The sequence below is a fragment of the Rhamphochromis longiceps genome, linkage group LG14 (assembly GCF_057381845.1).
Source record: "Rhamphochromis longiceps isolate RC_006_pf linkage group LG14, R_longiceps_female_GT1.1, whole genome shotgun sequence".
NCBI classification, from domain to species: Eukaryota; Metazoa; Chordata; class Actinopteri; order Cichliformes; family Cichlidae; genus Rhamphochromis; species Rhamphochromis longiceps.
In genome coordinates, this window is record NC_140570.1 from 38,205,235 (window position 1) to 38,232,006 (window position 26,772).

Sequence of the window (26,772 nt, forward strand, 5' to 3'; positions counted from 1 at the left end):
TATTTTGTATAGGTTATTCATGGTTTATTTTCTACTCGTGTTATGTTGCGGCTGTGCGAGCAAATAGCAAAGGTGGACCCAAGTCTTTATTTGCATCCAAATGGTGGAAGTGAGTGCAGAGAGGTTGTGAGAGTTGTTGTAATAAGCTTAGAAAAAAACAAGATCCCATGTGAATGAGGTAGTGTAGATGAAGACTGAGGCTTGGATGGTGTCTGAGGTGGAGATGGGATTAGTCTGAAAGGAGAATGATGGAGAGCACAGATTTAAACCGTGCAAAGTGGAGGCTGAGTGGCTTAAAGAAAAAGCAGGCGAGGAGATGTTTGGACTAAAGTAATGATGTCAGTATTGAGATTGACAGCGTGGGAAGGTGGTAGTGATGTAAATAACAGAAAAGCAGCAAAACACCCAGGTGAAGGTGATGAAGGTGACGAACTATTGCAGTGAGTAGCTGTGCTTTAGATCAAGGCAAGATTGAGTTTCTGTGTAATTCAATGGTGCATTTGAGTAATCTCAGTCATCACTGAGCGTGCTCCTGTGACTGGCCAGCACGTTAGTGATGACTGGGAGGTATTGTCCTTATCTTAGACAATATCTGCCTCTCCGACACCAACTTCAGAGAGTCCGGCTCCAGAGTTGAGTCTGTTGGCATCCTGAACCATCAGCCTGCTGCCCCAGCATGCAACAGCATGGAGGATGGCACTGGCCACAACAGACTCGTCAAAAAACCTGAGCTTTGTCCGACAGATGGTAAAAGAATCTCAGCCGCTTCAGAAAATAGAGACGACTCTGGCACTTCCTGAGCAGTGCAGCTGTGCTTTTAACCCAGTCCGGTTTATTGTCAATAACATGACATGCCTAAATGAAATGTTATTGCAGTGTTGTGTTCTTAGTTTTAGTTACTTTTAGTTACTGAAAGGTGACTTTCATGTAGTATTTAAGTAGTTCTCTTTTGTGTTCCTTTCGGTTCTTGTCTCGTCTTTTGTGTCGATCTGATCCAGCTGTGCGTCCCAGCTGTTGTCGCGCTGCTCTTGTCTTATGTTCGCTGTGAGTTTCTCCTCCTAGTGGCCTGTGCCGTTTCTGTGAATCTGTTCCTTAGTTGAGCCTGAAAGTTTGGATTCTCTATACAAAACAGCAGTTTGGATCCACAATCTACTGTTTACACAGCTGAACATGACAGTAGGTATCAAAATGAGATGTCACACCTGTGTGATCAATATAGCTAGATTAATAACATACGAATACCCAAGTGCAGTACCTTACAGAGAATCACCCCACCAGCACCAAATCTACATGAAGGCAGTTGTTTTCAAAAAAATTGGCTCAAAAGCAGAATGAAGAGCTACGGACAGCTTGTCTATAGCTTCTGTTTCTCTGCCCAGTTGTAACATCTGGAACTAGCATAAAAATCCCCACATTTTTACAGCAGTGTAGAGAATCATCTCCGACACCTTATCAGACATTTAAGCGCATTTAACATTTAACAGTTAAATGTTTAACATTTAACACATTTAAAACATTTGACATTTAACACACAGCGCTCTGGCTTCCTGTGGTTCTGATCCAGTGTTCATTTTAAGCACGCCTCATTTTTCTCAGAAGACATGTTTGGTCTCAAAGTACCTCTGGGTTAGCTTGTCTGGATCTGTGCTAGCCAACTTCTTATGAAGATGACACTCGGGCAGACTAACCTTGTCACCATCAGGCACAGCCTCTGATGTCAACAAATGCACATATGATGAAGTTTTATTATGAGGAATAAATACAACTTCAGATATAGTAAACACTCATGCAGTTATGCAACGCAGTTATCATTATTACTGCAATAATACTGTATGGTTGTCACAAAATTCCACAGCACACCTGGATTTGCCTGACATCACTGGAGTTGGGCACCAGTGCAGTAATGCATATGCGTATGAGGATGGAAAGGAGGCAGCATTTCAGATCCATAAAAACGTGATCTAGCTCTAATTAGGGATGACGGCTTCTTCCTGTCTGTTAGTTTCGTCTACTGACCTCCGTACAATGATGTCAACCTCATCTCCTCATCAAATCACTATCAATCACAGGCATGTCACAACATGATTCAGTCAATTCATAATAAGACTGTGCTTCATACTGAAGCCACAGCAATTCCCACAGGAACTTTCCGAGGTCAGAGAAAACAGCAGCGCACTGAAGTAGCCAATTATTCCCACAATATTTTCTCAGGATGCTCTTGTACTTTGTGACTCTCCTGCTATTGATTTTCTCATAAATGCTGAATACCAATACTTGCTGATTAGTTTACTACCATTACTTTTGGTCAGCATTAAAAGATTGTAAATATATTACTGCAGCTACAAACTGAGGCAAGCCGTCTGACCACAGAGGCGGGGCGGCGTGCTGCACTGCAGTTTTGCTGATAATCATTTACACCAGTCCAAGGAGAGCAAGAACGCTTTCATCAGGGATGAGTCAGAGACACAGCACTCCAACAAATGGTTAATGAACATCCAGAGGGAGCTTACATTCTCCTGCTTGTCTCGAAATGTTTACAAGTGCACCCAGTACAAAGACATAATGAGATCAACTCTGGTTCCTGTGTCTCCCTGCTTGTTTTTGCCTGGTGGATCCCTGTTTGTGGATTATGTAAATTTTTTATTAGAGAACCAGATAAAGACTAAGGACAATACGCACGACGCAGAGGGCTAACAAAAGACAGGTGAACTCAATTTAGACGAGAACAGAGGGAACAAAGGACGAAAGTAAAAACTCCACATGAGGAACTAAACTGGAAAATTAAATGGGAAACAAACAAAGAACAAACTCTCCATACAGCGAACACGATGCAGACGGGGGTCCACAAAAGACCAGGCGCCAGGGTTACAACAGAAAAGGATGATTTGAATATTTGCTGGGATGTTGCTGGACTTCTGTAGTTCCTCATTTTGAATCATTTTAAGATGAGCAGTCGTAATGAGACATTTCCAAACATATGCTTTCTTGCAATCATCACTTATTGTGCAATATTGTATCAGATTTAATTAAAATTGTAGTCACAGTTAACATTATATATAACCAATCACCACATGGTGCATATTAGAGTTGTCTACATTTTGTTGTCATTGGCAGCATCAGGACCACACACTCTTTGCATCCTAACTGCTGTGCAAATGTCTGCGTTCTGCAAATTTGTGTGTGGATTTTTTTTCACATGTCAGAGTTGCAATCATGAGTCGACTGAGCTTCCATAAAAATCAGAGCCATGCAACTTGATTCCCTTGGCTAATAATATATATGTGCAGTTGATTGCATGAGTGTGTTTGTCTTAACAGTTAGTGCTCGAGTCAGCATGTCTTTTATTATTAGGAACTGAATTTTGATGAGGTGGTAGATATGGATTTTAGTCGGATGAATTATAGATTGATCTCAGCATGTAAACATGTAGGGCACTGCTGTGTGTGTGTGTGTTGTGTGTGCTGAATTTCTTGGCAGATTGATGCCTGTGTGTGACCTGCAGGCTCTCGTTGTTAGTCATGGGCTCGGTGGAGCACTCCGCTCTCAGTGTGTAACCTTGGGAGGAGCATACACACCCTTTGCAAGCTCCCACTCTACCAAATAAAGCCCTATACATTTAAATGCAGCAGCTCATCTATAATTCATATCAATACCATGTCATGTAACAATCTATATCAAGGTCCTGCCTCTGATGCCCGGGGCACTGCTCGTTTCCATCTCGTGAGCAGTTTGTATTATGATAAAATCTATGCCTGTGTCTTTATGGAATCGTGCAGTGTTTCCCTGTCTGCTCTGCTGAGGCTGGGATTATCAGGGTGTGTCTTTGGAGCAAGACTGCAGGAGGTTTCCTCTCCTGCCGGAGGTGCTGCTCGTAAAGCTGCCCTAGAGCCAGAGCGCCATCTGCTGGTCAAATAAACAAAGCGAAAGAGGCCGAGGTGTGGTCTGCAGAAGCTGGATTTGAAATGTGAAGTGAAAGATTAATAAGAGCTTTTGAGAGTTGTCCAGGTGTCCCCAGGCTGTGGTTCCCATTACGGAAGTCAGATCACCTCCAAGAGATCATAAGATTAATCTGATGGGCCAGAGGACCATCAGATTAATCTTATGAAGGATGAGAGAGAAAATCGAGGCTGTAATCAATTCAATTTTATTTATATAGCCACTTTTATCACATAATTCCTTTTGTGAAACACATTATAGTTCACATCCTCAGGCTTTGTCAGTGTTATGAAAGGATTCAAATCTGTTACTTTAAGGATTGTACTTCATATTATAGGATGTCTAATTTGAATCAGTGAAACCTTCACTTTATCTGTACCTTTAGTTCCTCAGAGGAAAAGTTACAATGTACCAAGCAATTTCTCAAGCAGAAAGCATCACTCCGTCGTTCTTTTAGATTACTCTGAATAAGATTTTGTGTATTTAAAAAAAGGTTTCTCTGCACTGAAAACTTGCAGTGAATAGTTTCTCTACTGAAGTGAGCTTTATTATTAAAAAGTCACACAAACTCTGATATTACTATTTGTCAGGTCAGGTCACCTTTGAATGTGGCTCAGATACATAAATTCAGATTGACATCTCGATGCCTTGACCTCGAGCAGAACAATCGCACAGAGCTTTCATGCTGTGTCGTCTTGATGTGGCACGGCTCAGCACTTCTTTCAGGATAAGATCCTTAAACAAAAATGGTGGACGGTGTCCTCACTGCTGCATATTTCCAGCATTTCCAGTCTAAGGTATGTTTGTGAAACTGGCACAAAGTCGCACAGGAAAGCACATCATCTCCTCCGGCTGCTAGGAAGCCGCGGGACCTTGTTAATCTCCCGTCGAAATACATTTAGCCTCAGTGATGACCTGAGACGGGCACTAATGCAGGATGGGAAATAAGTTTTACTTGACTGTTATGAAAGATGCTATTCCTCTGTTGTTTCCTGTTTATCTGTTGATTAGTTTATTAGGGGACAACAACTCGGGCAGCTGTTGCTGTGGAAACCAACGGGCCTCCTGTTAGACCTAATGAAGGACACGGCGGCTCCATTGATAACCACCGAGTCTGAGATGCCGAGACAGCGTTCACACGTATGACTGCTGAGATGAATAAAAATGAGATGACAAATTTATTGAAATTTACAAACAGCAAAAACATGAAGGTTGAAGTTACATCCATCCATCACACCTGTTTTTCCCTTTTTTAACTCACAATTACTTAGTAGAAAATGCTGTGAGTCGATGATGTGGTCTGAAAATACAACTTAACGAACAAATTACAAAAGTACATATACTTATGTATACATGTGTTAAGATATACTGTCAGTATGTGTTGTAACAAAGTATGTACAAAGAAGAAGAGATGCAGGCTCGGGAAGTAAAAGACACATAAGATTAATGAAAAGAGAAAAAGGAAAGCAGTAACTGAATAAATTAAGGTTTCTTGGTGTTATTGGTCTGGAATCACGAGCAAAAGTCAGCCAAAAAGAATCAAAGCTGAACCCCTGGATGGCTCTGCAGGGTGTGAAACAGCAGAGGACACTGAGCTGCAAGTGGCTGAGAATGGATCAGATTACTGTAGTGGTTGTCTGGAGTGCCAATTGTATCTGAGCTGGAGGTTGCACATTAAAACCTCCCCCTGCTCCACCCCACAGCGATAGTGTCAGGAATTTGCGACCATGTAGGAACAAGTGGGCGACAGAACAGATCTTCCAACCCCAACGATGGCGCTTCTATGACTTAATCACTAAAACGAGCTGCCTTTTGATGTCAGCTGATTTGTCTCGTTGCTCTCGGTCGCTTTGACTCTGAAAGAGAACCAAAAAAATGGGAAAGAGAAATGAAGGGTAGGAAAATAAAGACAATAGAATCACATCAATGGAAACTATTTTTCAACTCTAGCCTGTTTTACCGAGCTCAGCAGAGTGACGGGTCCACTGGCAGCGTGTCTGGGGAGTCGGCTCCTCCATCACTACTGGAGGTCACTGCTATCTCTCCCAGACACATGTTAGTTCAATGCCCCATGTGCCTCTCTTTATCCTGTCTTTCTCTTCATCTCTGAATTAGCAGCTGCTCCTCAGTCCACTTGCCTCTGTCTGCCACCTGCCAGTTCTTATCTTTGCACTTCACCTTGCTGCTCTGCTTGTCCTCTTGCTGACTTCCACTTTTCATAGTTTCTGCAGTGATTCTTACTGCCCTTCCCGTCCCTGTTGTTGCCTTTGTGCAGAACCTAATTTCACCAGTGTGTCCTCCTGTTCATAAAGCAAGACTTTTAGGTCATCCAGACTCGAGGCCTGTTTCCTCGTATCCACTCTATATTCCTGCTCTTGCATCTCTTCAGGCACTGCTGCTTTCTAATGCTATACAATCTCTACAGTCACACTTCATTGACGCCGAGGCTGCCCACAGGTCTTTCTCACTGCTGTTCCTCAAATGAGATTACACTTGTGTCATTCAGTCTAACTATTATGGCTGAGTCATGCTCGAGTAAATATACAACAACAACCTCAACTAAGAATTATCAATTTTTGATTGATAATCAGTTGTTACCGACCTCCGCCTCTGGGGAACTACTTTCAATTCCAAGGAGACTGCACAGATCAGCTGGTGTGAGGCAACGTTTCTCCAAACAAGCCCAATCTGACTGACTGACTGCCGTCACTTTCATACAGATCGGTGAAGGTTTGCAAATGATAACAATGGATTGCATTTATATAGCGCTTTACAATTCCACTATTCATTCACACGCTGGTGGAGGCAGCTACAGTTGTAGCCACAGCTGCAGACTGACAGAAGCGAGGCTGCCATATCGCGCCATCGGCCCCTCACCAGTGGGCGGTAGGTGAAGTGTCTTGCCCAAGGACACAACGACCAAGACTGTCCGAGCCGGGGCTCGAACCGGCAACCTTGCGATCACAAGACGAACTGCCAACTCTCAGGTCAGGTCAGCTGACGTGTCACTGACGATGTCAGTCTAGACTTTAAATGGGATCCTTGTAGCTGCTCTAATCTTGTATTTTCAACATTATTTCTAAATAATATGGTACTTTGATAACTCTGCCAGTGAAATCTTGGAAAAATAAACTGAAGTTTTCAGTTTACACAAAATATATAAAATGATCTACAGGATGTTTGCAGATACAGTGAGAAAATGCTGCTGTTCTCTGTCATCCGTCCTTCACTGTATAATCGTGTTTTTCATGCTTGTCGGTGGAATCAGCAACATGATTTAAGATCTCCATATGAACCAGATGTTTTGTTTACATCAACAGAAATGACAGAAAAATCCAGGCAGAGAAAGACGGAATATCGAGCTTATGACCCTTACAAACTTATAATAAGACTCGTGTTGCTATAACTAAGAAAAACACACACACTGGTCGAGCTGTCACTGCTGTCTGCGGTGGGCTGATTAGTGAATCGCTGTCACCACCGAGCTGTGACTGATAGCCCCCTGACAAATGGGCCTTTTCACCTCGACCACCGTTTGTTTTCGTTTTACGAAGGTACATAAACACTCAGACATCGTGGGTGTAATTTGTCTCGCTGCCAGCCCAAACTGCTCGGCTCCCCTTAGATCAACAGCCTGAAAAGGAGAGAAAAGACGCTTTTACCTCAGCCAGCAGACCAATGAGGAGGCTGGTTAACAGCCGTGTGAGAGAGAGAGACAGCTGTGAAAACTGAGACGAGAACAACTCTGCGTTATCCCACTGCTGCTGAAATATCACCAGGTATATTAGGTAGGTATATTCTGCTGCTTCTACTTTTACTTATCTAAATCCTGCTACCACTAACTGCTCAGTACCACTGAAACTGGAGTTATACTACTGTGATTATGCCACAGCAGAGGCGTAGGCTGTTTCATGGATGGATTTGCTTTCCCAAAATAACTACAAGTTGCAGCTTCTTAGCAGTAATAAGAAGCTGCAAGAGGAAACAATCAGCAGAGGAAACAATGAAACTGAATTTAATAAGATGTAATTGTATCCTGTTTGTTCCTTTTCTAATGCGCAGCTCATATTCTGCCCACGCAGACATGTTTTCTTATTTTCATAGCTCTGATAATCTGTGTATTAGCTCGACATTCATCAACTCTCAGACCAACACGAGCTGCTTAGTTTCAGTTGGGGTGACTGAAGTAGACAAAAGAGACTGGAAATAAGAAAAAAGAGGAAATATTAAATTATAAAGCAACGATCAGAGCTGTAAACTAGCTGCCATCCAAACCATACAACTTAAAAAACACTTCCAAAACATTGTGCTAACCTGAAGACAAAAGGAAACATGGAGACATTCCCACTCTGTGACTGTGTTTCTAAACTATGGCACATGACGAGCATGAGCCAAAAACGATCACTTCATCAACCTGGCTGGAGAAACGTATCAAATGAGCTTCATGCAGCATGCGCGGGTTCGCACTGAGCAGCAGCTGGAGTGAGAACAGAGACTCTGCTCCCTGTCGTTGCATCTGTCCTTAATCAGGCCGATCGGTTCAACGGCTCCGAAGAATTGGTGCATTCACAGCGTGTGCTCTACTCTCTGCTAGACTGCACCGGCGAGCTCAACGTGTTATTTTGAAACAAGCTGAGCTGCTGTTTTATTGAACTGTGTCATGGTCTAAGTGAACTTTGATTATATTCTGTTTTTACGGGCAGCAGTGTGAAGGTTAGCGTCAGCTCGATGGAGGTTAAGCATGTGCAGTACGTCGTTAGGGCGCGTAGAGCTGCCGTTCCTATAGTCTACCAGCCTTTCCCTGAATTTCTTCTCTTCCCACTGTCATTATCTTAAAGGGAAAATCTGTTCAAGTTCAAATCTGTGGCAAACAAGAAACATGTAATGAGTAAAAAGGCCAGCTGTATTAGATATATTCAGATTTATCTTATTTTTTCACAGAGCACAGAAAGTTAAGCAAGGGTGATGCAAATCATTCCCAACAAGAGGTACAAGTTAGAAAAAATTAGAAATGATTAGCTTAATCACTGGGTTTATACTGCAGTCGCATACCTGACGGTAAGCCTCCTCAGAGAGCCAGGCACACCCTCAGCTCCTCTAACGTTAGGCTTCGGTCTCGATCGCTGTCGCAGTACTGGGCGAACTTCTTAGCACAGCGTCGTGGCTTCAGTCTGCGCCGCAGGAACTGACGGAGGGGTCGAGCCTCACGCTCACTGAGCCACCCGTCGGAGTCCACGTCCAGCTGACTAAAGTGCCACTGCAGCACCACCTCTGGCCTAGAAGACTCTGCAGCATCAGCGGAGGCATTATCCAGAGAGGAGGAAGATGATGAAGGAGCCACAGAGGGTGGAGGGTTTGAAGTGGGCGAAGGAGCACTGGAAGGATCTGTGTTTGAGTCTCTGATGGAAAGAAGCGGCACAAAAACCCAAGAGATGAGACACTTTGCTGGTGTAAAGGACGCCACCTCATTCAGGTTCTTTTTTCAAATCACTTTTCACAGAAAACACATTTAAAGAAATAGTTCTGTGTGACAAAATAGTGAAAAACTTAAATTTGAAAGTCACTCAAACCTTAAAATCACTGTTAGCATCACAGAGAGCACGGAATAAGAGAAGGAGCAGCCGACATCTTCACACATCTGTACTCAGATTTGACAGTGTGTCTCAATGTTTACACACTGATTGTATAAAACCCAGCAGCACTATTCACAACGCTCCAGCAGAACTCAATAAACATCCCATTTCACAAGGACAAGGGAGCCTGCTGACAAACAGAATCACCAGATGGATTTCTCAGTTCCCTTTAATCAGTTATAAAGCAAGCTGAGCAACTGAAGCTTCAAATTTATGTCAGACACAAACCGCAAACAAGTCTGGAATGAATGAAACGGCAAAGCCAAAGTTATCGTGAAGAAATATGCTGGAGCTGAAAATCTGTGCATGTTTGGTGCAGAATAATAAAGTGGGTGAAGGATGGGACACAGATGCATGAAAAGCATGAACCTGAAGAAGTGAGCCAACAACATGTTTGTAAACTGAGACTGAGGAGCAGATGGAAAGAATGAGGTAAGTGCTGATTGGCAAACGCAGGAAAACAGATGGGAATATTCCGTTCTGTTCTTCCTGCAGGTTATCAGGTGCTTGATCAAATCTGCACTGTTCACCGATGTGTGAAACTGGTTTTCATTTTCAATTCTGCGTACCATCTCAGCACTGCAACACACCGGAGGAATCGCTATCAGCTCCTGCTGTGCAACAGGTGGCACATTACACACCTGAGACGGAAGAATTTCTCTTGATTTAAAGCAGATCTACAGGTTTCACGTTGTACGAGCACGCAGGCACAGAGCGGACATAATGCAAATTTATGGTGCGAGTCTGAAGCCTGTTCCATTTCACAAAATCAAAACATATTTAAATAATACAAACACAGCCTGCTTAGTTCGTAGGGGTCTTCTAAACGGATGTCTGCTTATTGAGAAATGATTTTTATCTGAGATAACTGTGCCATCTACTGTTTCCACCGTATATTTCCTAAATCAGTGCCTGCTTACTCCAATATACTTGCACATTAGTCAGTTTTCTCTCTACAGAGAGGTATATTGAAATTTCAGGCACTATGACAAACTTCCACATGTAGACACTTTGGGACTCTCAGAAACTCGACCTGCTACAGACATGTTGTTCATTTCTATTTAGAGATTCTGACATGAGAGTACGTGCAGATGATGAAAAAGTGAGTAAATAACAATTTCAGACACAGCCTGAGATGTTACTGTGAGTTTCACAGAAGATCATTAATCACTGCTGCACTCGTCACCCCCCTGCTGTCTACAGTATCCAGACTTACTGGTAGGGACTCTGACTCCCAGCATGCTGTGCTTCCACCTGCAGCGCTCTGACCAGACTCTGAAGGAACTTCTTCTTACGAGCTCCAGGACACCCTGTGAGATCAGAGTAAAGACTGTAACCTGAATGATATGAACATCATCGGCCTCCACATGACATCAGACACGTAACAAATGGCCTATATATAGTAAACAGGATGAGAAATTCACATCTGGGCAAACTGCTTTTCAGTTATTTTGGCTGAAAATGGAAAATGTGTGAGATGTTTACAGGATGCTTTAAATCTGTATATTTTTGTTTTTCCACCAATCAGAAACTTTCATATTTACCAGGCAGAGGTTTCTCCAGTGAGGCAGCCTCTGCCCTAGTGCAGTCCGGGATTTGATTCCTGTGAACACACACACACACACACACACACACACACACACACACACACACACACACACACACACACACACACACACACACACACGATCATCACATATAAAGTCAACCAAATTGGAAAATGTGAAAAAAATAACATCAAAAAGGACTTAATGTAAAAAACAGGGTTTGGGTGGAATCACTGATCACATTTTCATGGAACTACACATTAAAATAAAAACTCTATATGGCTCATCTCACTTCATGATTTATTTTTAGCTTTTTATTGTTTATTAATGCGACGAAGCCCCAGCTGAGTATTGTGAGCGCTGTCATCTCGGTCCTTTGAAACCAGACTGAAACCAGCAGCTGAGACTGTAAACTCCTGGTTTACTGAGGTCACAGAGGGACTGAGCAGTAGAATTTGAATTAATAAATGCAAAATATGACTGGCACTTCTTTTCATGTACACAAATCTGATGCTTTGATTTGTTTTGTGTGCTAAAGGGGGAAACAGCTGTTTGATTTAATTGGCTGACAGTGATTTCTATTTACAGAATTACAAGTCCAACCACATAAAGTGCTTAGACATTAGATAGAAAAATTTTAAAAAACGCATTAGGCCTAAGGGAGTTTATTCTCACATCAGTGAACCAAAACCATCACAAGAAAACATCCACCAGTTCGCTCCCAGGAGTTTGAAAGCAGCTGTGCAGCAACAACGCTGATAAAGCCCCTCGAGAACAGGAAAGTCCGACCATAATTTAATCTGATTTGCTCTGTGTCTTTCCTTTAAGGCAAATCCACCTAGGGAGCAGTGACAGTAATTGGTGTAAAATTATATGATTAACATGAAATGCTTCTGTGACTGCAAAACCAGTCAAATCTGACGACTGGAAGGGAGGACAGGGGATAAGAGGAGCGAAAAAAAAAGAAAAGACAGTAAAAGAGAAAGTTTTTAAAAGGAATAACAGTCAAGTTTCCAACACACTAATGAGCTAAATAACGAACAAACAGATTTCTTACCGTGCTGAGGTGCCTGGTCGTGGCCTCCCAGTGTCCACTCTGACACACCAGCAGTAACCTGTAGCAGTGTGGCACTGCACGGGGCTGTAACGCCCATCTGCAGTGCATTCTGGGATGAAACGCTCATCCTCCCGGGCTTGACGAGTCTGAGAGAGCAGAGACGCTCGCTCACGCTGACAAGTCTGAGGATTGTCTGCGCGCACACACACACACACACTCTATATCAAAACAATTCTGTATATATATATGTCTCTGTGTCATATATGAGAATACATATACATATATAAACATATACGACTCTTACCAGGAGGTCGTCTGAGTGAGCGGTTTCCTCGTGACTCAGAGTTCATCAGGATGGTCACCCAGAAAGGAGGCGCCGTCAGCTCTGAATGAGAATAAAAACAGCTTTCAAATAAGATTTCAGAGTATTTCCCTTTTTCTTAGAGGTCGTTCAGCTGAATATCTGCTACAATAACACAACGTGACATGAAAAAAAATGCATCCAGTATACGTATGTGTTATATTTATATTATATTATATTTCAAGTACACTGGGAGGAACACAGAGCTTTTCCCTTTATCAAAACATCCCCACTGTTTAACACCCAGGACTGACCCAAATATATCTTAACGTAAACCGAAAGCGAATTTTTGGGCCACAAAAGGGAACAAGCTGCAAACAGCCACTGACAGGTCATCGGTGTACAAGTCGACATTTGCTTTCTGTATCCCACAAACACACACATCCACTGTGTTACTCTAAACTCATGAGGACTTATCTCTGTAGCTGCTCAGTGCTTTTTATCTTCACCATGTTGTTTGCTTCTGAGTGATATTATGTGGGGTTTGTTTAATTCTTTAAGACCTACCATAGAACCAAGTCCGCCAGAGCTTATATTATATTTTTACATGCTGTGGAGCCATTTTTGGGAGCATTTCAAGTTGATATACATCAATACAACCATTATAGCCCAAATTTAAATAATATGTATGCATTAAGTGCATAGTAATTACATAAATTGCAAAAAAGTGCAATAAACTACAAAAAAATTTAAAATCATTTTTGTTTTTTTTAACATATATTTCTAGTTAGAGAAATTTAAGAGGCTTATCTCTCAAAACTGTAAATACAAAACAGTTGCACAAAATAGTTTCCCACCACAGGAAATTTATTTTAAGTATCTTCATAGTTTTATTTTTGAAATACACCAATTTTTATACACTGCAGGAAAAACGAAAATAAATATTATAATGAAGATTTGCAAAAAAGCAGCATATGCATCAAAATAAACTATTTCCAGCAGTGCAATATGAGTCCTCAGCATCCCAGAAACGACACAGAAAGTCATAAAGTCAAACATAACTTTTAAAAACACCAGTACAGGCTCATGAGGCACTGATAGTAAAAAACTACATTTCCGCAAAATGACGTCACTTCCGGTTTCGGGCAGGACATGGCGGACATGTGACAGTTCGCGCTGATGGCTTTAAAGGGTTAAAGACCTTTTTCTCAAGAACCAGTGCCATGTTACATATTATATATTATATTATGTTAAATCTGATGCTGTGAAAAAGCAATGAGCAGCACTGTCACATTGTAGTTGTTATTAAAAAAGGAAAAGTTTGGAAAGTTAAAAATGTTAAGGAGGGTTGAAACAGAAAAGACTTGACCCTGGAACCTCTGCTGTATCGTCAGTGTGTTATATGGTTTTGTTTGTTTAAGATGAAGATGAAAAATGAAACAAATTAAAACCCATACATGTAAAATGATAATCAATTAATTTTTTACATTTGTTAGAAGATTCAATATATACCCCAGTTCCTAAAAAAAGTAATTTTCTGAGTCCTGTATGTGATGTATGTTTCAAGTTTTTCCACTTTACAAAACATGAAAATTAGCTTTCTGTTCCTCACTTACAGCTAATCTTTAATTGAAACTGACGTGCTGGTATATAAAAGACATGTAGTGAGCTTCACAGTGGTTAATCATAGCAGCTATGTTCTGCCCACGTATGCATTAAAATTTCTTTAGTAGAAGAGGTTTTTATTTTCTCACCTGCAGGTTTTCTAGGGTCCAGCGTAGGTCCAGGTCCAACGTCTCCATCTGAAATAAAAGAAAACAGAGTGAATGGAAGAAGAAGAAGAAGATGGGGGGATAGTTTGGACAGATGGAGGAAAGCATGTGAAAAAGCAGAGAAAGGAAATTATGAAATCGGGTATGTTCCACCTTGAGATTTATACAGCGAAGATGTCCATAAATATTAGTTACAATCTAAAAACTTAAAACACAAACACAATACAATAAATACTTTAAATTTAACAAGAAACTTAGAGGAGGTGCTACATTTCTACATGACACTGCAGAGCAGCTCAACAAACCTTTACCAAAAATCCTCAGTTGCATCTGTAAGGGGACAAAACTTTTATAAACCCATAAAGGCTCACGAAAACTACACTTATGCTGCCAGTATAAGATTTTGCAGCAGCACGTAGTAGAGTTATGTATGCCAGACTGGACAAGAGCATAAACCTGATGGGGACTGCTGCTTTAGAAAATCTGAATGTCAGAGTAAATGACCTTTAAATTAGAGCAGACCAAACCTGGCAACCTTTTCTGACTTGGAGTGGAATATCTCGGAGACGTTATGGAGCATTAGGTTTGTTTTCCTCTTGGGTGAGTTTTTTGGTACTATTTTTATGTTTTATAATGTAAAGAAGTAAAAAAGGACCCAAAAAAGAATGAGAGTAGAGGGAAAAATCAGACAAAGAGGCATTTTTAGAGTCTTGGCATGTGAAGTGCTCTGTGAATTATTAAGTCCCTGCAGATGTGTCTGGCAGAGAAACAAGCAGCGTGTGATGCCAGGAAAAGGCAGAACGAAGGACAAATGAGAAACATACAGACACACATCTAACCTGTAGTGAATGAAACATATGAGTGTGTGCACACTGTGCTCCACAGTTATTTTAAAGCAAGGACAAAACTGCCTTTGTGCAATTTAAATAAAGCGTCTTCTTACCTTTGACTGGAGTTGCATCTGTATCGGTGATCTGAACGAGCTTGGTGAGGTGATCTGTTCAGAATAACAGGCACAGCTCAGAGTGGACAACAGACTAAAGTTCAACATTCGTTCTGAAGAATTAGAGGACTTCCACCTTTTCAGGCCTACACACAGCCTTGGCTGTTGTTTGCATGTATCCTCGAGTGCTGGTGTATCTGTATTTCTCTGACATCAACAGTGAAACTGAGCCATTGTTGTTACACTTGGAGCTGATAAATACCGAACAATCGCTACTTTTACTGAAATGCATGAAACCAGAAGACTTCACAACCAAGTCCACGCACAGACTGTTAGTGCTCTATTAGTGTAGACTATTTCCTGCTGTCTGATACATGTGAGAAACTGTCACTTATGTATGAAAAGAGCTTAAGAAAATTACTCCTTCATTCTCTGCTGCAGGTAGCAACATGTATGCTGGTAAAGTAGTCCATGCAAACAAAAATACTCGAGTTTCATTACAAAGTAAAGCAGTTTTAATAAAAGACATCAAAGAAAATCCTGAATACAGTAAATAAGGCAAATTAAATCAGTGCTTCCATACGTGACATGTGAGCTCACCAAAATACATCAAATACATGCATTAGAATAGCATTTTTTTAACATACATAAAAATGCTATTTTAAAGTCCTTCACAGTTAAGTTGTTTTGTTTTGTTTTGGGGTTTTTGCCAACAATCTGTAATACTTTGAATAAAACATAACTGACCGGTGCAGTTGGGGATCACATGGAGGGCCGTGGTACCACTGACAGGTTTGCCATCAGGCGTGGAGCACCAGCAATATCCGGTCTGGTTGTGGCACTGTATGGGCATGAAGTGACCTTCGGGACCGCACGCAGGCACAAAAACTGCAGCTGCAGGACTACCACGGCTGCGGGCTCTGGCCTCAAGGGCCTGAGCTCGGGCCAGCTGGCATTTAGTCTGCAACGGATCTAAAACAGAGGAAATTAGTATCCACGTGTGCTGCTATAGATGGGAAGAGTGGAAATCATGAATCCTGATGACACAGATGTGCATACCGTTGCTCTGCCGACCAATAAAAAGTAGTCATTGTTAATTTAAGAAGAATGTTTCTATTGACTGAGTTGATTCACTTGGGAAGAACATTTTAAGCTGATTGAATGAAGGACAGGAGCACAGTGGTGTCCGTTTATTTATGCTCCCGGTTTAAGATTAAAACAGTCATTAAGAGCAGGCAGAGGTGGCAGGAAACTACAGCTGATTAATAACAGGCGTCTTTTTGTACTCGTGATATAAAGCAGCTCAAATTCAGATAGAAACATGAGAAAAGTTTATTTCAGTTCAGATTTTTTAAGCCAGTAAACTCACCACCAGAGCATCATGGGAAACATTAAGAACAGCTTGTGATGATGTCGCTGTAAAGCCCTGTACCTGCACAGTGTCCCCGTGGGACGTGGCGGAGCTGTGTGTTGATGCACTGTGCCCTCTGAAAGGCACACAGCGATTTATACAGCCTGCCATTGCTGCCACACACAGGTCTGTGGCGCCCCCTCTGGCAGTCCAGCACACAACCACGAGGCCACATGTTCTCTGTGATCAGGAAGGGCTGCAAACAGGAAACATTTAGAGTGTACGTTGATTGTCATGTCAGTTATAAACACACTATGAAGGGAAAAGACAGTAAAAAGAGGTTTTAAAGCTTCGACATGTCAGCCGTCTGTGAAGAGGTGGTGGTGGAATCCTGCTCACGGTTATAGTTTGTTCATATCCGTCTATGAGTTTTCAGTTTCTCTCTCCCGTGTCCTTGTATCTCATTTAAAAGTCTCTGTGCTTGGTGTTTTTCTGTCTTGTTACATCCTACTTTCTATTGATAGACTGTGTCTGGTGCATGTTTTAGCTTTACTTCTCTGTGTCATCTTATCCTGATTTAGTTCAGCTGTGTCCTCCAAGTGTGTCACCTCTCTCTGTGTATTTATAGTCGCTGTCTCCTTTTGGCAGATCGTCACGCTACAGCTGTGAAGGATAAAATGACTAGAACTTTGTCTGACTATTAAAGTCACTCCTTGAAAGAGTGCTTAAAAGAAAACGAGTGAGAGAAAAGAGAATAAACGGCCTCACAAATGTGTCGGGAAAGGCCGTTACGGAGCGTGTCTTTCTCACACCTGCAGTTTTACCTGTAAACTGGCTCCAGCTTTGCAAACTGAGTGGATAAACTTTATTAATTGAGGGAGAATGGCAACTTTTATAGTTATTTATTCACCTTTCAGTCACTTTCATTTTAAACTGTGTAATTTTAAAACTGTATATTCTGTGTATTTATTATCTCAGTCTTATTGCCTGTTCTTATTGTTCTTATCTTTAACTGCTCTGTTGTATGTTAATTGCGCCTTGGGGATAAATAAAGTCTTTCTGATTCTTCCTGCACAGTCTCCATTTCTTCTAGGAGCTGTGATTGGCTCTGTGCCTCACGGGGAGACTTTAAGGTGCATTAAGTGATTTTTTTTTTTTTTAATTTTCAAGGTAAATATAATGAATGAAAAATGAGTCTGTGACAAGCAGCATAATATTTTGGAAGAACTCTCATTAAAAGCTCTAAGAAGGCAGTGGAAACATGGCCAAAAGCTATTTAGACTGCACACCACAGTTTCCTCTTTTCTGAGCCGTACAATTTATGCTAATCTTTCACAATTCACCAAACTGCTTCCAAAATAATTCTGACGTTTTTACACTGCCATGAAAATACAATTTACAGGACTAATACTGCTACTGCATTTTACGGGGCACCACTCAAACATACCAGAAGAGGTACATTTGAGACACTGGGGATCAGAAAGGCCCCAGAAGAAAAATTCTTGTGAATTTTGTTGTGCATGATCAGATATAACAGACAAACCTTCAGAGCAAATTCTTCCAAAGATACTGAGAATTCACAACATGTAAACTTGTGACAAAGAGAGAGGAAAAGGGAGGAGAAGAGGCATTGATTCATGGAGAATCTGGTGAGTGCGATGACCTAAATTACTCCCACATGAGCCTGAAAGCCCACTCTCAAGTCACAATCACACACATCTCTATTTAAATACACACAGATTCCTCACACCGCCTCGCAGACTCACCGAAAACTCCCCAAACATACAAGGTGGTGCACACTCAGCTCACGCCTATACAATACATACAGAGTTGGCTGCTAACTCCACCCTCTCGCTCTTCATCAGAGCCTCTTTGTCAGCTGGCCTCCCCTCTCTCCTCACACACACTCTGAGACACACGGGTAAATTTGCTATGGTGTGTCAAACATTGCTGACATAATTTAGTGGTGAATGAGGCCTCTGTGCCTTAATGCCAGGACATTAATTAATGTATTGACTGTAGAGATTAATGTGAACAAATCAAGATACACAAACAGAGCGAACAAATAAAGCTTTGCTGCTGCTCTCTCCTCAGACACAAGAGCAAACACGACCAATTAAGTTATTTTAGTGAGCAAACATGTCAATCATTTGCTGGTTTTATGCAGACTGTTATGACGTGGCTTTGCAAATGTAATAATTTAGGTATTAGGGGTCCACACTTCGTTGGTGTTGCTTCAGTTCATTGAGATTTGTGGGGTATTTGTTCACGCACGTTATGCTGTGACGTGTTTAGGCCAGCCACCAATTCCACATGTTGATATGATCCTTGGACATTTACCCACAATGTACTTTGTGATGTTTGCATTGTCCCTGAGTAATTCAACAGCCGGTGACTCAGAAATGAAGGTAAAAAATTGAAAAATTGAACGCTACGAACTCAATCAGCTGATTCAGAAGAGGTCAGAGTGAGTCGTGGATTTTACACGGAGGACAAAAGGAAGAATGAGAGGAATGCATCCTGGAAGAGAAAGAGGCAATTAAGAAAAAATAATAAATGAATAAAACACTGCCAAGGGAATAAATGATGAATAAAAAATATGTTTTTAGTTATGAAAGGAATAAAAAAATTAATTTGAGGACAGAGAAAAAATAAAAACTTATTAGTGAAAAGCAGCCTAGAGGAGGTGCAAGAGGATTGAAGGGTGGAGCAGGAGTCTAGCTGGTAGACTGGCTTTCCTGTCTGTCAGGCACAACTACACCAACGACTCCTCAGTGTTAAAATGATTCGCATCAATGTATCTGGCCTTGTAAACTCGAGCCTGAGTGTGTGCGAGCAGCAGAGAAAGTGAGAACAAGCTGCCACTGTCTCCTCCTGCCTCGCACCTTCCAGATTCCTCAGAGTGGCGGCTGTAGGAAAACAGAAAAACTCATCTCCTGAGCTTTGCCGTGTGATGTTTGGCGTGAGAGAGCAGCTGATGCTGACGAAAGGCCTGTTAACACCCCGAGCTGGGATTTAGCGTCAGAACAAACTGCCTGTGTCGTGGGGAATCACTCGCTTAGCTTTTTTTTTTTTAAAGTCTGAATTTCATTTATGCAGCAGGTCATTAAAGGGCAAACACACACAGATGAATGATGATGACATGTTTACATCTCAGGTGCAGATGTGTATGCACAAACATCACCTTGTTTTCTTCATGCATTCCCTGAGAAGAAGCATACCATCACACTGCTACACATACATATGGTGCGACTGGAGGAGACCAGCTCTTTTGTATATTTCAAACCATACATCCAGTTTCTGCTGTTTATCAGGTGAGACACCTTCTCCCCTGTCACCTCCTCTAGCTCTTCTCGCTGGACACTGAGCCAGTTTAGAGATGTAATCCCCCCAGCGTGTCGTGGGTCCATCCTGGGATTTCCTCCCAACTAGAGTTGCCTGAAAAATCTCCCCAGGCATCCAGGAGGCACGCCCAAACCACCTCAACTGGCTGCTTTCAGTGAGGAGGAATAGTTGCCTAAAGCAACTACCAGTGAGAGCAGAGGACATGAATGACTGACTCTGGTGGGGGAATTAAAGCAATCAGACACCGGAATATCCACACGCCTCTGAATTTGTAGCACCAGCCAAATTCTCATTCGCTATTTTACAGTTTCCAGACTCACAGCTGCACGGGGAGATGAGACTAACATCACCGTCCAGCTTCGTATCATTTATTGGCTTTAAATGCCCTACACAGCTTTCTCATACAATCTGGTCCACGAAAAGTTAACATAAACTGGTTTAGCTTTTATTATGTTTAGTCAAGCAACATACTACATTTTCATTACAGTTCTGCAAGTAGGACGCCCTGCAGACTTTAATAAAACTGATTCCAAAATGGAGAATTTTCTTCTTGCACATACTCTCGTTCAGTGATCGTGTAGGACATCTCGTTAAGAAGTAAAAGACCTTTGACCGTTTAGTTTATGTACGAATTTCCTTTGATGTCTTTGTGAATTTTTGGATCTGGTTATGGCCCTAATACTGTAAAATCCAAACACATTATCTCAACATAGAGATCTTATTTATAAAGATATTATGTCCCTCGTAAAAAGCACTAATACAAAAAAAAACAAAAAAAAACAGAAGGAGGTACGGGACAGCTGGACTCCCACAGGAGATGTTGTGGGTCAAGTTCAGCATCTTCCAGCCTGAGCTGCAGGGACATCACTTCTTGTCATCATTCATCATTCACCAACTACAACTACAGCCTCTGTCAGGATTTTACAGCATGCCAGGGGCTCACTCAGAGGCCAGGCTGCTGTCAAACACTGTCAGGGTTTTTATGGTACAGTCTTCTATCCAGTCCAGCAGGAAACAGCGAGCAGAAAGAAGACAGAAGCTTTACAAATGCAGAGATATTTTTTAAAACTCTATTATGACGATGCATTCAGGCAACAGTGGGAAACCTAAAACAATATACAATGTTAAAAGTTATTTTATTGATGCTATTATTAACAATGTAGTTTTAATTCTTTATAACTGGAAGAGACATTTTTGATTTCTTGAGACATCACAACCCCAATTCCTTTTTTTTTTTCTTCTTTTGCCTGTCCCATTTGGCTCTTTTGCATCAGAATTATTGTCTAAAGGCGAAGAAAGATGCCCAACGGATTTACTTTACCACATGGACCATCCCAGCCTTGCCATAATGGTCTATTTGATTCACCTTTTATTGTTTATTTTATTTTCACTTGCTAAATACGGGACAGACTTGACTGGGGAAAAGAAAGAGGGAAAGAAAAACAGCAGAGAAGAGGAACGGGGATAAAGGGCAAAAAACAAAACAACAAAATAAGCAGACAAAAAATAAATATATCAATCACCTGGATCACCTGTTGAGAAAGAAAAAAGAGAAAACAAGCAGAAGAAAAAAAAAAGAGCAACATAATAAACAACATCACGATGATCTAAATATTAAACATTATTGTGCAGCACATAAGATCAACAGAACACAGTGTGCTTTGAGGTAGGAGCCAAAAAGGGTGTAGTTTGTGTGTGTGATCACCCGTGTGTACACCTGTGAGCATGGACGCGCTTGTTTTTAAAAGGTTCCTTCATGTAATGATCTGCTAGAGGGTGTGGGGGGGCCACAGCCCCGTCCTCCAGGACATGAAGCAGGTATGGAGGAGATCAAAACTCCAGACATCCAGAGGCCCCCAGAACACAAGAGACCAAGGAAGACCAACAGAGGGGCAGCTGCGCCACTGTCCCAGAAAGAGCTGAGGAGAGTCCCAGATGAGGGCTCACTCAGCAGCCGGGGAGCAGAAGCCAAGGGGGGGGGGGGGGGGGGGGGGGGGTTGCAGTGACGTGCTCGTGAGCCCCAGGCCGAGACGTCGAGGGCACCCCACCCCCGAAGGGGCCCAAGCGAGCCCCAGGCTCCAGGCCCCGACAAGCAGCCACCAGGAGTGAGCCGGTGTGCACCTGGACGCCCACCCCTGGACACAAAGAACCACCAACGCACCGATGTCTGAGGGCGTCTGCCACTGGAAGGGGGAGTGGTGGGGGGAGATAGGACTCCAAACCTTGGAGGGCCTGAGGTGTCCCCAGAGAGGTGGCGTCTGATACCCAACCTGACATATAGACACAGACATACAGACACACACAGATACAAACATCTATTCCCACCCTCATGCTCTCATATGCACTTACTCCACACTCAACCAACGTGGAGACAGACACAAAGAGACGCTGTACACACGATCACACTCCCCAAGCGTACTCTAAGCCCCGGGTAGGTACCCTTGCCCCTGAAGGGGCAAACTGCACCCAGACCCAGGTGGTGTTACCCTTTTCCCTGGTGTGGAGAGAAGCAGACCGCCCCGACTCCGCAGCAGCAGGGAGGCCCCACATTCCAGACCCCAATCGGACGGCCAACTCCTCCTCCTAGCCCCCCCGCTCCAACAGGCTGCAGAGAACGGGGGTGTGTGAAGACTCCAAACCTCCCTCCGCCTGCTCATATGTAGTGTTGATGCATGTGTGTTCTAAGGTGCATTTAAACCCCAGGAGGGCATGGAGCTACCTGCCAGAGAGCAGCAGGTAAGCACATGGTCCCTCCTGCTAGCCCTCAATGTCTACGTGTATTTAAAATTGAGAGGTGGGCAACCACGCCAGGGGTGAGGTGTACACCCTGATGGTCTTTTGGATTCCGTGTAGCGTGCCCACCCCCAAGATCCTATATGTATGTGTAATGAGAGTGTGAGTAATGTGAATGTCTAAGTTGTGGGATAAAATTGAGGCACAAGAAGCCAGAAGGGGACAGAGGGGGGGATGCCTCCCCTGCACCCTGGTGACACACCTTTACCCCAAGGCCCTGCATGTGTGGGTGATTGTGGTGCAGCAGGAAGAGGGAGGCAGCTGGAGATGGGGAGGGAGGGAAGGAAGGGAGGGGCAAGTGACACCCCCATACTCCTCAACCCACCAGGGAAAGGGGGCCCAGGCCCATCCGGACCGGGGCCCAGTTCAGCAGCGCTGCCCGGCCCCAGAGCCCGGGACAGCCCACCCGACCCCACCACATAGAAAACTGCACCCACCCTGTCATTCACTCATCTTCCAGACTACACAAGACAATAGACGCCCAGGCTGAGATCTTCCTCCACCTCTCCTGTATCTCCCCCCTCCTGCAGAGAGAGTTCCTGAAGAGAGGAAAGCTTCTGCAAGATGTAACAGCCTCCCCCACCAGTTGAAGAGCCCCCCATGTGGCTCGATGCACTGGCAGCACCCTGTGCCAGGGCTGGGGCCCCATACACCCACCCGCCCACAACCCCGGCAACACACCAACCAGGACCCAAGCCCCCCAATTCCAAAAAAAGTTTGGACGCTTTGTAAAATGTAAATGTAATGATCTGCAAATCTCATAAACATGACTAAAAATAAAAAGCATATCAAATGTTTAAACTGAGACATTTTATAACTAATTAGGTTAATTATGACCCCATCAGTAAAATTAGTGGTTATAAAAAGAGCATCACAGAGAGGCAGGGTTTCTCAGACGTAAACATGGACAGAGATTGACCAGTCGACAAAAAACACATCTAAAAATTGAGGAACAATTTCAAAACATTGCTTCCCAATGTAAAACTATGAAGGCTTGAATGTTTATCATCTGCAGTGCACCTCTCCATCCACACATGCAGGGTAGCGCTCTGCCGTGCAAAGAAGCCGTACGTGCACATGATCCAGAAACACTGCTGGACCAAAGCTCATTTCAAATGGACTCAGGCAAAGTGGAAAACTGTTCAGAATAATCAAACAGGTTTTTGTTTTCTTTTGAAACATGTGTAGCTGAGATATAATGTACGAATTGTGAACATTCTCAAAACTGTATTGTACATAGGTTATACTTTTTTATTGTGTGAACTTTATTTTTTGTGGAACTGAGGTCCCGTGTGTCATTGTTGAAGTGGGACATTAATCAGTGTAACGCCACCTGCGGCCACATTGCGGGTGTGGGGTTTCCTAGCCAGAGCTGTACGGACTCCACATTGGTGAGGCACGCTTTCTGTAGCTCTTCTCCCTGTACTAAATTATCCATATAAATTCGGTGTATTTGTCTTTGTTAAGTATTGGCTCCTAGGGTTAAAAGCTCTCAAAGTGTTTTCAATCGCTTTGAGTGAGAAAAATGATATTTGGAACTGCGCTTTATCTGTTGTATCATCCGTTTGTGTGGAACTGACTTGTGTTAAACAGGGTGAGGAGAAGCCTGCTGCCGCTGTGTGACACTGATTTTGCTGCTGCACTCTGTTTTATAGGTATGTGTAAATGTGTAGTTTTTGTTTTATGTGTATAATGAGCTCATGTCCCGAGGCTGTGCTCTGAGCAGTATCTTCAGCCATGTTGGGAAGAGTTAAAAAGTTGTTTGAATATGTATTATGCAATTGACCTATTTTAATGGGAATTTGAATGTTATACGTTATTGTTAGTGATTCCATAATTGTCTCTGTTTTACCCCACTGTAATATTTGATTTTGAAGTGGCGGTTGTGAAAATTATTATTTTGATAAGTTGTATTTTCTTTTATATGATGCAAGCAGAGCTGTACGGACTCCACACTGGGTGAGGAGAAGCCTGCTGCCGCTGTGTGACACTGATTTTGCTGCTGCACTCTGTTTTATAGGAATAAACCCTGTTTCCAGCCAGTCCGTGTCTGTTGTCACAACGCAGTCGACCATTTCACATCTGCTACATAAAAGTGGTGCCGTGACCCGGATGCATCTGATCAGCCGCTGCCGATCGCTGAGGTTGAGCTGAACACTTCCGACACCTGTAATATAAGTAAAATTATTCTGTGGGTCAGCAAAAAATTTCCAGTGTTCTGTTAGTAGGCATTTCTCCCAGTTACACCTGTTAGAGTCTAACTGAGCCGTGTTTACTTGTGTTGTATTTTTCTGAGTGATAGGTATTTTTGTATTCCTTTTGTTTCTGATCCCCTTTGTAGTTATTGCTAACCTCCTGTAAGCAACATGGCTGGTAGGGGCCAAGACTCCTTTAACCTTTTCACGCCAGTCGCTGGGAGAGGTTGGAGACTGTCTGGGGCAGATGAAGTGAGAGACAGGTCTATAATGTCGCGTGATGAGCCAGCAGAGTCAGATGACATTATTCGAAATAAAGCTCATGAGCGCCAGTCCTCAACCCCTGCTTTGAGCGACGACAGCACACACAAAGAGCTACGTGAGCTCATTGGTGAATTGGGAATCCAGATAGGTGAATCAATCGCTAGCCGGCTACTATCCAGTCAAGTCCCACTTGGTCCAAACCAGACAGCTCCAGCCGAGTCCCCCAAAGTTAAGAGCCCTGACACCACTCTCGACCTCTCCAAAGTGAACTTAGTGGTCCGACAAGATATCAAAGACCCACCTATGTACAGAGGTGATGATGCGGATAAGTACTCTGTTCATGAGTGGATAGACATGATGGAAGTGTACTTAGAGAAGAGAGGGTTGTCTAGAGCCGTGCAGGTGGATGAAGTCTTAAACCACCTCCTCGGCAGAGCTAAAAACATTGTTAAGGTGGGTTTGAAAAGTAACTCATGTTCTGGTGTAGTGACCAACCCTGAGACCATCTATGCCATACTCAGGCGTTATTTTAGTGATAGTCCTGGCTCCTGTCAACCACTGGCTGACTTCTATGCCACCCAAGCAGTTGCAAAAGAGACCCCAGTAGACTATTGGGTGAGGCTTAATATCGCTGCTGAGGCAGCTGACAAGCATTTACAGCGTCAGGGAGGCAAAATGGAGAACATGGAGGCAGAGATAGCCATGATGTTTATCAGAAATTGTCCTGATCCCAGCCTCGCCTGTGTTTTCAAATGTAAGCCCATCAGTAAATGGACAGTAATGGAGGTTCAGGAAGCCATTGATGAACACCAAAGAGAGTGTCATGCAAAAAAGAAGAGCCTGGGCTCTGCCAGACCCCATCCCCTCCTCGTGGCCACTGCGACAACCACAAGCGAGTCGCCTGAGTTTGAACTGAACCATGCCCAAGTAGGTACAGTAAAATGTTCCCAGGACAGCCCGGGTAAGGCTGCTGGAGCTGCCGCTTCAGACCCAAGTGCTCTAGACCGCGTGCTCAGTATGCTGGAGAGGGTGTTAGAGCGCTCCAACCAGCCTGTCCACCCCGTAATTAGACCACAGCCTCTAGCCTCAGCCAGGTTCCCTTCGTGCCAGGTTTGTGGCAATAGCTCACATTCCACGCGCACTCACTGCATGAGAGAGAGGAGATATGTCTAGGTTGCCTGGAGGTTGGGCATCAGAGGAAAGACTGCCCCAGAGCAGCTGAGCCCATTACCCAGCAAAATAATCCCCAGGGAAACTAGGGTGCTTGCACTTGAGAGGGGACAGTGTGAGCGAAGAGTGTGAAACCCTCAATCCCAGTGATGACATACAGACTGTATACAAAGAAAGCCTGAAGTGTGCCCCACCTGGTACTGTTGTACTTTCCCAGAATATAGTAAGACTTGATGAGGCAGACAGCCTATTTTACACGAATGCATTGGTGAATGACAAAGTCTCTTTGCAGGCCCTTCTTGATACAGGTTCCATGGCGTGTACCTTGAGCGAAGAGGCGGAGCGAGAGTTAAAGAGCGCTGGGGTCGCATTGGAATTAAGCGACACTCATACCGACATTGTGCTAGTGGGCTGTGGTGGAGTTCAGGTTAAACCCAAGAGTATATGCGAGTTGAAAATGGAAGT

The 26,772-nt window shown here is 43.1% G+C and overlaps 1 protein-coding gene across 2 annotated transcripts in view; it reads right to left on the reverse strand.

The window, feature by feature from the left end:
- Nucleotides 1–4,222: 4,222 nt before the first annotated feature.
- Nucleotides 4,223–26,772, reverse strand: part of LOC146654690 (SPARC-related modular calcium-binding protein 1-like) — a 34,555-nt gene continuing 12,005 nt past the window's right edge. The window contains exons 2-12 of one of the 2 annotated variants that reach the window (XR_014914777.1): nt 16,622–16,796; nt 15,937–16,161; nt 15,190–15,243; nt 14,229–14,276; nt 12,478–12,558; nt 12,174–12,366; nt 11,114–11,172; nt 10,786–10,879; nt 8,989–9,335; nt 5,897–8,797; nt 4,223–5,792 (exon numbers count right to left, since the gene is read on the reverse strand). Coding sequence is in view for 1 of the 2 variants with exons in the window: in XM_085429465.1 (XP_085285591.1) it covers nt 9,005–9,335; nt 10,786–10,879; nt 11,114–11,172; nt 12,174–12,366; nt 12,478–12,558; nt 14,229–14,276; nt 15,190–15,243; nt 15,937–16,161; nt 16,622–16,796 (1,260 nt within the window). In the remaining variant the exon portion in view is untranslated. The remainder of the gene's footprint in view (nt 5,793–5,896; nt 8,798–8,988; nt 9,336–10,785; nt 10,880–11,113; nt 11,173–12,173; nt 12,367–12,477; nt 12,559–14,228; nt 14,277–15,189; nt 15,244–15,936; nt 16,162–16,621; nt 16,797–26,772) is intronic. The other variant, XM_085429465.1, reaches the window with a different exon arrangement.